General features: G+C 34.7%; 1 protein-coding gene across 6 annotated transcripts in view; it reads left to right on the top strand.

Moving 5' to 3' along the window:
- COL21A1 (collagen type XXI alpha 1 chain) overlaps positions 1-15,530 on the top strand; it is a 171,666-nt gene that overhangs the window by 102,395 nt on the left and 53,741 nt on the right. For 5 of the 6 annotated variants that reach the window (XM_042939082.1, XM_042939085.1, XM_042939083.1 and 2 more), the window contains 4 exons: positions 9,994-10,047; positions 11,151-11,204; positions 12,254-12,307; positions 12,425-12,478. In XM_042939082.1, coding sequence (XP_042795016.1) covers positions 9,994-10,047; positions 11,151-11,204; positions 12,254-12,307; positions 12,425-12,478 — 216 coding nt within the window. The remainder of the gene's footprint in view (positions 1-9,993; positions 10,048-11,150; positions 11,205-12,253; positions 12,308-12,424; positions 12,479-15,530) is intronic. The other variant, XM_042939086.1, reaches the window with a different exon arrangement.

The raw sequence follows: 15,530 nt of genomic DNA, 5'->3' as shown, positions 1-15,530 counted from the left end.
AATCACAGCTATATATTTTACGGGCTGTACTTATCCACTGTAAGAAATCTCTGAATTAGGGATGTTCTGGTTCTTAATATGTTGCTGTGTGTGTTTGTGTGCGTGTGTGTATGTGTGTATGTATGTATTAACACTACTGGAATGAACATCTTTGTATATATTTCTCATATCCCAGTATTTTTTTTCTGAGAATATCCATAGGAAAACATCCTGGAACTGGAATTTATTATAGGATCAAAGGATTAAATGCATAATTAAACTTTGATACAAATTGCCTATTTAACTTGTAATAAGTTTGTACCTCCCAGCAAGTGTGTGAAAATGTTTGCTCACAGTCTTTTTTACAATTTATTTAGAGAAAACACATGCATGGGGGAGGGGCAGAAAGAGAGAGGGAGAGAGAGAATCCCATGCAGGCTCTGTGCTGTCAGTGCAGAGCCTTATGTATAGGGGCTGGATCTCACATGTATAGGGGCTGAGGGATCATGACCTGAGATGAAATCAAGAGTCAGACACTTAATGAACTGAGCACCCAGGTGCCCCATCTTTCTTCAAACTCTTCAAATTCAAACTGAATTTCATTAAGGTTTTTAATTGTCATCAGTACAAGTTATAAATAGTATTGGTCTGATTTGCATTTTTGTATTAGTAATTAAGGTAGAGTACTTTGTCATGGACATTTTGTTACTTCTTTGTAATATGCTTTTTAGTCATATCTTTTTTTTTTTTTTTTTTTTTTGCTTTCTACTGGGCTGTTGATTTTTTTAAAAGCTGATTGTTATTTACAGTTCATAAATTGTATGAAAATATTTTTTCCTGGTTTATATTATGTATTTTGACTTGGCTTTTGGAATCTCAGCCACACATAAAATTTAAATATTTATGTAGGTAGAGATATTTTTTTTCCTCTCCTTATGTTTGTGTCTATATAGAAGGATTCCACATTATAACATTTTGAATATATATTTAGACCTTGTTAATTTATATTTTAATCTTTAAAATTTTGTTGTTTCGAGTAAAGGTAGATGAGCAGTCATATTTTTCCCTCTCTTTTTCTAAATGGATATCCAATTGCCACAACATTTATGGAATATCACTTTTTTCTCCATTTATTTGAAAACTCATCATTATTACTAAATTTCCATTTTCATTTGGGTCTGGTGTTTTTGGCTTTCCATTCTGTTCCATTTATCTGTCTACATCCTCTCCAACACCAAATTGTTCTTAATTGTTGTCACTTCATAATATGATTTAATATTGGCAGTCCTAGTACTTCCTCATTATTCTTCTTCATCAAAATTTTCCTGGCTATACTTGCATGCTTATTTTTTCCAGATAAAGCTCAATATCTTTCCTTCAGTATTTTAGAAATTCCTATTCATGTTTTAATTAGGATTCCTTTGAATTTATGGATTAATTACAGAATCATTGACATAATTTCAATATTGAGTTTTCCTATTTAAGATTATGACTTATTTAATTTTTTATTTTCAATCTTGAAACTTAATAAAATATTAGAGTTTTTCCATAGTGGTCCTAAACATTATTCAGGTTTATATCTTAGAATTGTTATGTCCTTTGTTTCTATTATAAATGGAATCTTTTCTTTAATATATTTTCATTTTGGTTAGTATTTATATATAAAAACCTTTTTATATATTACCTTTTTAAAGCAGCAATTAACTGAATTAGTGATTTAGGGTATTAGGTATATTGGTGTCTTAGATGTATAATCATACCTAACGATGATTTGTTTTCTTCCTTCTAGTTTTTAATCTCGCTTTGTTCTGTATTTCGTCTAAATTCAGTGGCTAGTCACAACTGGATAGAAAAACATTAAAAATGGTGATGTTGGGTGACTGTTTTTCTTAAAGTTTCAAACAGTTGTGGAGTCTTTTATGGTTTAGGGCTTCTTTGGTGTACAACTCTCTCAACAGCAGATGAATATTTCCAATTTTCTATCTTTGGCTTTTGATTCCAGCCGATGGCAGCATCCACAGTCCTTGCTTTAGTCATGGCCCTCTCTGCATTAATTAATTAACTATTGATAATTAATGATAGATGACTTGAATTTATCAGACATCCATTACACTCTTACACTCTTAGGCTTTTTTTTTTTTTTTTTTCTTGAGCCATTCTGTCCAGCCTGAAGGAATTTATTGGACCCACACTCACTGATTCAGAGCATTTAAGAATAGTGTTTATGGCCACCCCCTTGATTTGATTCTTCACAGAGGCTATTTTAATTGAACTTCTTTTAAAGGTCCTCTCCAGTTTCAATTTTTACCTATTAGTGATGAGAACAAAGTTGTATCTTACAATCTCCATGTGTTCGGACTTGGTCTATTGCTTTTCATTACTACTTGCAAATTGGCTGATTCTTTTCTGAGCTTCTTTTCTTTTACAGGGTCTTTCAAATATAGCCAATACCAATCACTTCATGATACTAGCATTCTGTTTTCTTAATTCTTTGCCTCTAGCTCTAAGTTAATTTGATGTATTATTTACCTTTGCAAGGTAAAAATTTTTATCAAATATTTACCATTATATTAAATGAATTGCCATTTTCTAAACATAAACTAATTTTTTTCATTCCTCAAAGCCAATGCCATATATATTATTTAATACTGTTTTGGCAGTGTCCTTTTCCTACTATACCAAGTTTTGTATTAATTAGCTTAGATTACAGTAGCAGATGACCAAACAAGAGCATTTATTTGTCATTTGCATTTATTTGCATTTATTTGTCTTTTGCATTACATGCCCATTGTGGATAGATTTTGGCTTAACTTTACCACTTCTTTGCAACCACTTATATTAAACCATGGGCATAATTAGGTGAACAATATGGATTTGAACTGCATATATGCACTTAAAAATGGATTTCTTTTTCAGTAAATATCGTATAATATTATAAACATATTTCCTCTTATTTTCTTCATGGTTTCTTTTTTCTAGTTTACTTCATTTTAAGAATTCAGTATATAATACACATACAAAATATGCATTAATTGTTTATGTTATTTGTAAGGCTCCTGGTTAACAGTAGGCTATTAGTAGTTAAATTTTCAGAGTCAGAACTTATGTGTGGATTTTCAACCACATGGCAGTTGGTCCCCCAGTCTCTGCATTGTTCAGAGGTTAACTGCAGTGTGGTTGGGTAACACTTTGTGTTCAGTACTTTGTAGATTGTGTCAATATTCCTCAACCATTTCCTCACTAAATTTCTCTCCTCTCTCTCCTCTCCCCTCTTAACTGCTATGTGTTAATATGTATGCTTTGCCTTTTTATTTTACTTAAAAACTCTTGCTTGTACATGTGAGGGTAGCTTTGTCCAGATTTTCAATTTTTCCATCCGAATGTCGGTGAATGCTGCTGGTCTTTTCATTTCATCTGAGATTGGTTTGTTATCTCTGGTAAATTAAAGTTTGAGGATTATGTCTTCTATAACCTGTAGCCAGAGAATGGAAGTCTTAGTTGGGACTTTGTGCAGTCTTAATAGGGAATCCTAATTTTCCCCCTTTCTTCTGTATTTTTATCAAGTATTTATTATCCCCCTAAATTCCATTTTATCAAGAGTGTAACTTAGTCTATCCTGACCATCAAGGAGTTGTTTCAGCTCAGTCAAGAGCTAGCTCAGGTAGTCTTTAATCTTTTCTCTCTAGAGAAACGGTTACTACTCCTACCTGCCCCAAGCATAAAGGAAAAAAATTTTTTTTTCCAAAAGGTAGTTTTGGTTCTTGAATTAGGAGTCTACATATACATGGTAGGGGAAAGAAATACCCAAATACCCAGTTTTCTTGTTGTTTCTCTTGTTTTCCCCCTAAATTTATTTTTTTCTTTTATTCCTTGGTTAAATTGTTGGATTTTAGGACTAATAAGCTCTGGAATGTGTGGACTTTTAGTGGATCTTCTCTCTCTCTCTCACTCTGTCTCTCTCTCTCTCACACACACAGATCATTTTTAATCTTTACTGGAAAATTTAAGTAGTCAAGGGAAAGCTATTACCCATGAGAAAACATTCTTTACAAGCCAAAAAAAAAAAAAAAAATTCCTGTTTAGACCAGAAACAGACCCTGAAATGCAGTGATGTAAATGAGAAAGAAGTTTATTTTTCTCATGTAGTCAGTTTATGTACTTATTCAAGGACTCAGGTTTTTCCTTCTTATTGGTCTAGTCTCCTTGAGAATGTCGTTCTCTTCTACACAGTCAAGGCTATATCACTGGTCACTGTCTTACCTGCATTGTAATCTGATGGGAAGGGAGAAAGAGAAGTCATAACAATATTTTTAATCAATTATGTGAAGTTGCATGTCATAGTCCCCCACACATTCTGCTAGCAAGAACTTAGTTATGTGGCCATTCACTGCAAAGAAGACTGGGAAGTATAGTCACTAGTTAGGAAGCTATGTGCCCAGATAAAAATCTTCTCTTGGTAGTATAAGGCGAATAGATTTTTGGATATAACCATTAGTTAGTATACTTTTTGTATCAGATACACTTATAAAGTAAAGGATCCAAATGTAATACAGATGGATCTGAAATATAATGTAACTTCTGTTTTTTATTTTCCATCAATTATTATGGGAGACGATAAGGGAATTCCTGGACTTTCAGCCCTGGCTCCTTCTCTGTAAAAATTTATTTTATAATGGCTCCCATTCTTTCACTAATGGAAAATCAAGGAATATTTCTGTGGAAATAGATCTGTTGTTAAAATTAAAGCTGCTTTTTTTTAATTAAGGCCAATATTGTATTAGTCTAGACAGATAAGTACATTCCCAGATTTTCCTGCAATTAACCAGAGTGGATAAGGAATGAAATTGGTTCAGAATAAAACAGGATAAGTCTGAATGAATATTGGGGCCCTACACAAGAGGTCATAGCAACCCTGTCCAGGAGGTTTAAAGCCTCCTGGTGGAAAGTGTCCATGGGAATAATTGGAAATGATACCATGTACGTACTTTTTCAACTTGTATCTTCCTTCTTTTGTGTCTGTCCTGCTGTCTCCTGTAACAGTGGACTGTTGCGAACCTATCTCCTACAGGGCAAGGTGCTCTGGATATTACTATTGAAGTATCAGTAAGTCACTAGGGCTTCTTGATGAAGATGAAGGGTAGAATATACACATTTTCTCTATTTCTTAAACTCCCACGAAGACCCAAGGAAGCTCAATCTTAAAATAGAAAGAGATACGATTCATTTAAGAGAGAATCCTGTTTGTGTGTGTGCACACACATACATGTGCACACATGCACGCAGGTACCCCAAAAGCTTAGGAAATGGTAATACAAAGTATTCTTGAAAATAGAGGTGGATTGAAGGTAGAGCTAAAAATGAAAACATGGTTGAATATTCCTTTAAGAACAGTGAGATCCTGCTATCCCTTCCTCACCTCTGTGTAGTTAAGTGAATTTCCCTTCTACCGTGGTAGGACTTGAAAGTTTATTATCTGGGGAGGATAAGACTGAGGGTTTCTAGACTGGAAAGAAAAGGTGGAGATGTACAAAACTATAGGCAAAGAAGATCTTTCTATGGGGAATCCGCTGATATCCAGAGCTGTTTAGTGAAATGACCCAACCACACCATGTATAGAGAATCTCAATGAACAGTACTCAGTGAGAGCTTATCATCAGCTTCCAGGTGAACTGACCACCAGGAACCAGAAAATATCTTAGGAAAATTAAAGATACCAAAAAGTCTAAAGAAACTGACAAAAGATGTGTGAAGAAGACTTGGAAAAATGGTCATTAATGCCCTCAGAGATGCAGAACTCCTGATAGATCCTGCTTCAGCTGAGCTCCTTGATAGGACACACTGCGTCTTCAGGGCCAACGCAGAGACAGTTCTGTAGCATGTGATCCACTTGTACACCACATTCCAGATCTTTGGTCCTGGCACTCCTTGTACAGACCACCCCAGGCCCATTCCCACGGTCTGCAGGCCTCTTTCTTGTTTCTGTCTTGCTGAGAGCCTTTTAACACAGTATGCTTAGAGGTAGCCGAGGGAAGGTTGTTTATGTGAAATGTGGATGGAGTTGGGTGTGTGGTCTGAGTCCACATGTGTAAGCATGGGGTCATTATGGATGAAAAGTCTTCCATAGTGCTTAGCATAATGGATGATTATAGGCCACATCCATGCTTAATATTATACAGTTTTACACTGTAACACACCCTAACCAAAAGGAAGATCCTACAAGCATTCCAAGAGGGAAAACACTACAACCACCCCCCAAAAATATGCCATATACAAATGATCAGAATCAGAAAGGCTTCAAACATCTCACTGGTGACACTGATGTCAAAAAGAGAATGGAGCAGGGCCTACAGATGTCTGAAAGAAAAATCTAAACCATACTTTTATATGTGAATTAATTAATTACTTAAGTGAATATGATAAAGTTATTTTCAGAAATTTAAGGTTTCAAAAGATTGTCTCCCATAAATTCCTTTTGAGGAAGCTATTGGATGATGTATCCCCCTAACAAGGGAATAAATACAGATAGAACAGCAAATGTATATTGAAATAAGTGAGAAGGCTGTAGGAAGGACAAAGAATATCAAATTTGCAATGTATGTGATTCTGTTTTGAAGTGATCTTGACAATTGGAGATAGATTGGAGTTCAATATTACAGAAAGTTTATAGGAAACTAGTGTACCCCCTCCCCCCTTACCAAAACAGGTTATTGTTAACTGTAGGTAAAACAAACATTTGGTCAGGAAAAGGCAAGCAATCAACATATTGATGGCTTAGTTGTGAATCTTAATATAAGAAACACTGACTATTGATTTAACCAAAGCTTTAATAGAAAGTTAAGGGGATCTCTGCTTCTTACAAGTGGAGATGGGGAGAGGATGTTGGATGGTATGAGAGGTTGATTCTCTTCTTTTCACAGAGGAAGGTCAGTAGATAAGCCTGGAAACTGAAACTGTGGTAGCAGTGTGACCACGTGATTTGAGCTCATAGAGATACGGAAGCTTAGAATAAAAAAAGAGCGGCCTTGGGAGGGTTTTAAAACACTAATAACTAGGTTACTCTTTAAAATATGTGAATAAATAATTTTCTTAAAAATTAAGATTTAAGTTTCAAAAATGTTTTTTTTTTATTTAAGTGCAGCTGACACACCACATTGCATTAGTTTCAGGTGTACAGTATAGTGATTCAGTGTCTCTTTATGTTATATTGCTCTCCCCACAAAGGTGGTACCATCTGCCATACTACAATGTTATTACAATCTCATCGACTCTATCCCCCGTACAGTGCTTTTTATTTGCTTGACTTATTCATTATATAACTGGAAACCTGTATCTCCTACTCCCCTTCACCCATTTTGACCCTCCCTCCACTGCTGTTCCTTCTGGCAACTATCAGTTTGTTCTCTGTATTTATAGATCTCATTCTGCTTTTTGTTTGTTTATTCATTTGTTTTGGATTTAGATTCCACATATGGTATTTGTCTTTCTCAGTTTGACTTATTTCACTTAGCATAACACCCTCTAGGTCCATCCATATTATTGAAAGGTCCAAATAGCATTTTTCTTACATCTGCATAATATTCCATTATATATGCAAGTATATATACATATCACATTTCTTTATTCATTTATCAGTGGACACTTGGGCTGCTTCCATATCTTAGCTATCGTAAATAATGCTGCAGTAAACGTAGGAAGCCATATATCTTTGAATTAGTGCTTTGGAATTTTTTGTGAAAATACCTAGTAGTGGCATTTGGATTATATAGTATTTCTATTTTTAATTTTTGAGGAAACTCCATACCGTTTTCCACAGTGGGTGCACCAGTTTTCTTTTTCACTACATCTTTGTCAATACTTGTTACTTCTTTGTGATTTTAGCCATTTTGACAGGTGTGAGGGGATACCTCATTGTGGTTTTGATTTGCATTTTTTGGATGATGACTGACATTGAGTGTCTTTTTATGTGTCTGTTGGCCCTTTGTATGTCTTCTTTTGAAAAATGTCTGTTCAGGTCCTCTGCCCATTTTAAAATCAGATTTTTTTTTTGGTGTTGGGTTGTAGAAGTTCTTTATATTTTATTTTATTTTAAAATATTTTTAAATGTTAATTTATTTTTGGGAGAGGCAGACAAAGCATGAGTGGGAGAGGGGCAGAGAGCAAGGGAGACAGAATCCAAAGAAGGTATGGTACTGGCACAAAAACAAACACATAGATCAATACAACAAAATAGTCCAGAAATAAACCCACACTTACATGGTCAATTAATCTATAACAAAGGAAGTAAGGCTCTACAACAGGGAAAAGACAGTTTGTTCAGTTGATGGTGAAAACTGGTCAGTTACATGCAAAAGGATGAAACTGGAACACTTTCTAACACCGTACACAACGTGTCGAGGGTGTATTCAATGGAGTGATCTTTTTTTTTTAATGTTTATTTATTTTTGAGAGAGAGAGAGAGAGAGAGAGACGGAGTGCAAGCAGGAGAGGAGCAGAGAGAGAGGGAGACACAGAATCCGAAACAGGCTCCAGGCTCTGTGCTGACAGCTCAGAGCCTGACTCAGGGCTCAAACTCATGAACCCGTGAGATCATGACCTGAGCCGAAGTCGGATGCTTAACTGACTGAGCCACCCAGCTGCCCCAAATTCTTTATATTTTAAAAATATTAAACCCTTATTGGATATATCATTTACAAATGTATTCTCCCATTCAGTAGGTTGTCTATTGATAATCTCCTTTGCTGTGCAAAAGCTTTTTATTTTGATGTAGTCCCAAAAGTTAATTTTTGCTTTCATTTCCTTTGCTTTAGCAGACATATCCAGAAAAATGTTGTGATGGCCAATACCAGAGAAAATACTGCCCTGTTGTTTTCTAGGATTTTTATGGTTTTGGGTCTCACATTTAGGTCTTAAGTCCCTTTGAGTTGATTTTTGTGTATGGTGTTAGAAAGTGTTCCACTTTCGTCCTTTTGCATGTAACTGACCAGTTTTCACCATCAATTGAAGAAACTGTCTTTTCCCTGTTGTATAGTCTTACTTCCTTTGTTATAGATTAATTGACCATGTAAGTGTGGGTTTATTTCTGGACTCTCTATTCTGTTGTATTGATCTATGTGTTTGTTTTTGTGCCAGTACCATACTGTTTTGATTACTGCAGCTTTGCAGGGGATCTTTAAATTTGAAATTATGATACCTCCAGCTTTGTTCTTTGTCAAGATTTCTTTGACTATTTGGGATCTTTTGTGGTTCCATGCAAATTTTAGCATTATTTTTTTCTAGTTCTATAAAAAGTTCTGATGGTATTTTGATAGGGATTAAATTGAATTACAGTTTTCAGAGTATAGGTTTTTTACTTCCTTGGTTACATTTATACCTAGGTATTTCAGTTTTTTGGGTGCAATTGAGAATGAGATTCTTAATTTCTCTTCCTGCTGTTTCATTATTAGTGTGTAGAAATGCTACCGATTTCTGGGTATTAATTTTGTATCCTGCAACTTTAGTGAATTCAGGTATTACTTCTAATAGATTTTGGCTCTTTCCCCCAAATTTTGGAACATCATGTTTTCATTTTCATTTGTCTCCATGCTTTTTGATTTAACCAAGGAGGTGAAAGACCTTTACTCTGAAAACTGTGAAACACTTGATGAAAGAAATTGAAAATGACACCAATGGAAAGATATTTTATACTCAAGGATTAGAAGAATTAATGTTCAGATTCCCACACTACCCAAAACAATCAACAGATTCAGTGCAATCCCTATCAAAATACCAACAGCATTTTCCACAGAACTGGAGAAAGTTCACCTAGTCTCAAAATACTTTCCTTATTTGATCATAAAGGAAACTTTGATAAATGAGGGTTGATCTTTCATAGACATGTGGTTTTAACGTATGTATGCGTGTGGAAGATTTTTCTTCCAGTAAAATTTTTCTTTGACCAGGGTGAAGTTAAAGAATGTATGATGATATTTTTTAGGCTGATGTATTTTCTTTCATTAATTTTACTTTTATTTGCAGGGTGACCGTGGACTTCCTGGTTTTCCTGGGCTTCATGGAATGCCAGGATTAAAGGTTGAAAAAATCTAGTCTTAATATTCACCACATCATATTTTATTTTGAATTTAAAGTTACTTATGCTACAAATGTGTTATAAATAAATCCTCATGTGTAAATGAAAGTATATTAAAATAAATGGGTTACTATCATAGTGTACAGAAAGCTTTTACAAATTTTCTTTACAATTTCCAGATACAAATTTTATGGTATTTAAACATCGATGAGTAAAGTTTACCATATGGAAATTTTTTTTAAGTTTGTTTATTTTTGAGAGAGAGAGAGAGAGAGAGCGCGTGTGTGTGAGACGGGTGGAGGGGTGGAGGGGTAGAGAGCAAGAGAATCCCAAGCAGGGTCTGTGCAGAGCCGGATGTGGGGCTCGAACCCATGAACCGAACTGTGAGATCATGACTTGAGCCAAAACCAAGAGCTGGAAGCTTAACCGATTGAGCCACCCCAGCACCCCTCTATGGAAATTCTTTTAATTATAAGCCCTGAACTGTAGGTCCTATTTTGGTACCATCTGTCCTTATTTTTCCTTGTTTTTTTTTCATAAAGCCTTAAACATAGGGCTTTTGTAAACCTTACATTATTTTATATTATGTTGACATAATAAACCTTGTTTATAATTGGTGTTGCTTTTTTTTCTTTAATCTGTGAGGGACGTTTTCATACTTTTTCATACGTTTTCATAAGGGACGTTTTCATACCGTGTTATATTAGTTTAAGGTGTATGATATAGTGATTCAGCAATGCAATATACTACTCAGTGTTCATCATAATAAGTGTACTCTTAATCCCCTTCACTTGTTTTGCTCATCCGCCCCCGCCTCTGGCCAACTTCCCCTCTGATATGCTTTATTTTAAATGAGTACCCTCAGTTAAAGTTATTTTTCTTCCAACAAGAACATTTTTTACTAGAAGCATACTTCAAATTACATGGTTTGAAAGATACATATAAAACCACTTTCCATCCAAGAAAAATAGAATATACATTTTCTTCAAGTACCCACAGAAGAATCACTTGGTTAAATCACGTAAAAAGGGACATAACAAATACTGGAATTAAAATTAAAAATTTAATAAAAAACAAAACCCAATATTTATATTTTGCCTTTTAGGGTGAAATGGGCCCCAAAGGAGATAAAGGATCAATTGGATTTTATGGCAAAAAGGGAAGTATGGATTGTAAAACAAAGTATCTATATGGAACTTTGAATGTCATGGAAATGCAAAACTTGAATTTCTTTCCCAGCCACCATTTCAGCAATTAGCTTTGTTCATCTTTCTCAGGAGATTTATTTAGAATAATGAAAAACCCTAAAAATAACTGGTTTAGGTGTACCCTGTGTTATTGATTATTCTGAATTTTTAAAGTATTTATGGAGAACGATTCCTTGGGAGAAGTAGTAACAGCATGTCCCTGGAGAATCAATGTTAAGGGCCTTCTGACTTCTTCACATTGAAGGAAGATTATATTCTCTTTATATTGTGCTTAAAATACACTGCTTTTTAATTTTGCGAGATGTGGTTTCTGTATTTAGATGCTTATAATAATCCTGCATTCATCAGTAATTTTGATGTCTTTATGTTGTGTCCATTGGCCTGGTAAAATAATGCTTTGCCAAAAGTCATAGAGCCAACACAAGCTATAGTTCCATGAATTCTGTCATTACATAAAGAGTTTCACTTACTCACTTTTTAACTTAAGTTTGAGTTGCAATTTAAAAATCATTGTTGTACCTCCTCTGAGGATGGTGTCTAGAGACATTCACAGTGGTCCAACTGCCGTCATAGGCTATTCTACAATACAGCCTCTAGCAAAACTAGGCTGTGCAGAATGCCTGGTAATAGGATTGTTTACCTTACTACCAACAAAGTTGGGAAAGCACCAACATCTGCATGTGTGTGCCCAGGCAAACGTCAGAGTTTGTGCTGTGAGACCTAAAGTTCTTATGAATTTGCCTCAAATGAAAAAAAACATGTTAGAAGGGCCCATGGTGGTTCCATGTGTGCTAAATGTGCCCATGCCAAAGTCAAGCCTGCTTTCTTTATTGAGGAGCAGAATATCTTTGAGGAAGTGTTGAAGGCACAAGCACAGAGTCAGAAAGCTAAACAAACAAACAAAATGAAGCTTTTCTGAGTAATAAGAACAAAAAAAATAAAAATAAAAGTTTTGCATGGATTGTTTTTTTTTTTTTTTAAGTATTTATTTTTAATACAGGGTGCAAAAGGTGAAAAGGGAAATGCTGGTTTTCCTGGCCTTCCTGGACGTGCTGTGAGTTTGACAGAAAAAGTTCTTGAGTATTTTACTTAAAAATTATCTTATACTCTCTTTCTTTAGAAATAAAAATTAGTGCAAAAATATATTAAAATACATGTATTTATTTTTTAGGGAGAACCAGGAAGACATGGAAAGGATGGACTAATGGGTAGTCCTGGTTACAAGGTATTTACATTAAAAAAAAATTCTGTAACTTGTGAGTGAACATTTGAAAAATGTACTGACATTTAACTTTTTACATTATGACATTGGTATAAAGTAATGAGCTAAAAGTTGTTTTACTGTAATTGAAAAATGAAGTAAGTTTCTTGGGAGTCTGTTGTGAATTCTTATGTCTTAGAAATAAAATCCTTGGATATTTGAGAGTTGAACTTCTTTGATAAGCCATTGAAACTGAATTTGTTTGGTGGGTTAGAGGCAGAGGTACAAAGCTCTTAGCTCCCAAAGGATTGAAGTTTTGGGTGGGAGGTAGGAAGACTTCATCCTTAACCTTAACAACTTCTTTATCAATTCTATGGTGTCAGTATGGGAGAAATAAAGCAAGAGGTACTGGGAAGTCAGTCCTTCACCAACCCTGAAAAAGTCAATGGCTCTGAAAAACACGATGGTGGGTTAGCACCGTCTTACTGTTACATAAATGGTTGATTGGTTAATTATCAAATAGGAATGGGCTTTCTGTGCTATAGCTTGTTAAATGAAAAGATATCAGTCATGTGTATATATTTAAGTCCATGTATCTGGAATATGCTAACAGCCCACATCATTGTTCTGCTATAAGTTTCTTGAGTACTTAAGGAGAGGATTTGTGTAATCCATCAACCAATGAGGCTGCTTGGTCAAGCATTGGATTTAGAGATGTCATCAGGTTTCCTAATCATGAGGCCAAACTTGCTCAGAAATCCAGTCCATATTTTCTTTGTACACCATTGTTTTCTTTTCCTTTGGACAAACTGTTCATTTATTTGCCTAAGTATTATGTAAGTTACCCAAATATCGATGATTCTTAAAGATTATAAATAGTGCTTCCTGAATGTAAAATATTGGGGCTCATTTTTTAAATTTTTTTTTTAACATTTATTTATTTTTGAAAGACAGAGACCGAGCATGAGCATGGGAGGGACAGAAAGAGAGGGAGACACAGAATCTGAAGCAGCTCCAAGCTCTGAACTGTCAGCACAGAGCCCGACAGGAGTCTCAAACTCACAAATAATGAGATCATGACCTGAGGTGAAGTCAGACACTTAATCATCTGAGCCACCCAGATGCCCCTGGGGCTTAGTTTTAAAAGCTCAGTCATGTGTTGTTAATTATATTTCAGTGATTCTGTATTTTATTTCCCATTTGTTAATTCAACAGATACTTATTGATGTTTATTAGGTGCTATATGTACAGAAGGGAACATAACTATATTAGCCCTTATTTTTGTGGAGTGTATAATCTAGTCTCTGTTAAAGAACACAGATTCTTCTCTTTAACTTCAAATTTTGCATTCATCTAATTTAATTTTCCTTTGTCTTCTGTTATCAAAAGCCCATGTGCCACAAGAAATGAGATTATGGTTTTTTGGGGTAGTTAAGTCTGGAGAATAGAACTGAATTGGATTTCTACCCCTCAGTGAGGTTTTCTAATCATCTATGTCTTTTGGCAAATTTTTTGACCTTCAGTTTTCTCCATTTAAAATACGGGATAAATATTACTTACATAGATTGGTATGGTGTAGGGACTGAGAAAGATAGAGCACCCAGCATAGTACCTGTCAGAGAATGTATTCAGTAAGGAATTAGTTTCTTCGTACATTTTTTGATTGGAGCTTTGCATGAAGATCCCTTTTGGAGCCTAAAAAAAAAAAAACTTTATTGAGGTATGATTGAGATGCAAAAACTGTACATATTTCATATATACCACTTGGTGAGTTTGTATATAAGTATATACTCATGAAACCATCACCACAGTCAATGCCATAAACATATATCACCTCCAAAAATTTCCTCCCTATTTATTATTATTATTTTTGTGATGACAACACTTAATATAAGGTCTACCTTGTTAGCTAATTTCAAAGTTTGCAATACAGCATTGTTAACTCTGGGCATTAAGCTGTACAGTAGATATCTAGGACTTACTCATTTTGTATAATTGAAACTTTGTACCCTTTGACCAGTCTTCTCTCTCTCTCCCTCTCTCCATCCCTGGGAAACCACCATTCTATTTTCTGCTTCTATGAGTTTGTTTGGGATTCTCCATATAAGTGGGATCATATAGTATTTGTCACTATGTGTCTGGCTTTTGCTTAGCATTGTCTTCTGGGTTCATCCATGTTGTAACAAATGACAAGATTTCCTTCTTTTTTTGAGGATGAACCATATTTCTATGTCTGTCTGTATATCTTATCTGTATCTATCTAGATATCACAGTTTATTCATTCAACTAGTGCACATTTAAGTTACTTAATGTCTTGATTATTGTGAATAATGCTGCAATGGACATGGCATTACAGATATGTCTTCGATACCCTTATTTCCATTCCTTTGGATATATACCCAGAAGTGAGCTTGTCATATTACATGATAGTTATCGTTTTATTTTTTTGAGGAACTTCTATACTTTTTTTACATAGTGGCTGCATCAATTTACATTTCCACCAACAGTATACAAGGCTTCCAGTTTCTCCACATCCTTCCTAAGACTTGTTACTTTAATTTTTTTTTTTTTGTTTTTAGTAATAGCCCCTAACGGATTTGAAGTGATATTTCATTGTGGTTTTGATTTGCATTTCCCTGTTGATTAGTGATGTTGAGCACTTTTACATATACTTGGTCATTTGTATGTTGTTTTACAGAAATGACCTTTCAGTTCCTTTGCCCATGTTTAAATAGGGGTGTTATTACCGCTGTTGAGTTGTAGGAGTTCCTTCTGTATTTTGGACATTAATCCTTTATCAGATATATGGTTTGCAAATGTTTACTCCCATTCTTTGGGTTGCCTTTTCATTTTGTTGATGATTTTCTTGTTTGTGCAGAAGCTTTTTGGTTTGATGTAATCCCACTTGACTAATTTTGCTTTTGTTGCCTATGCTTTTGGTTCCTGGATCGAACATACACATTTTAGGATTCTTTTTTCTATTTATATAAAAATTTCCATTGGGATTTTGATAGGGATTGAACTGAATCTGTAGGCCATTTGTGGTAATGGATGTTTTAACAATAAAAAATATTCC

The sequence above is a fragment of the Panthera leo genome, chromosome B2 (assembly GCF_018350215.1).
Source record: "Panthera leo isolate Ple1 chromosome B2, P.leo_Ple1_pat1.1, whole genome shotgun sequence".
NCBI lineage: Eukaryota > Metazoa > Chordata > Mammalia > Carnivora > Felidae > Panthera > Panthera leo.
The sequence above is the reverse complement of the archived record's forward strand: the minus strand, read 5'-3'. Positions and strand labels throughout refer to the sequence as shown.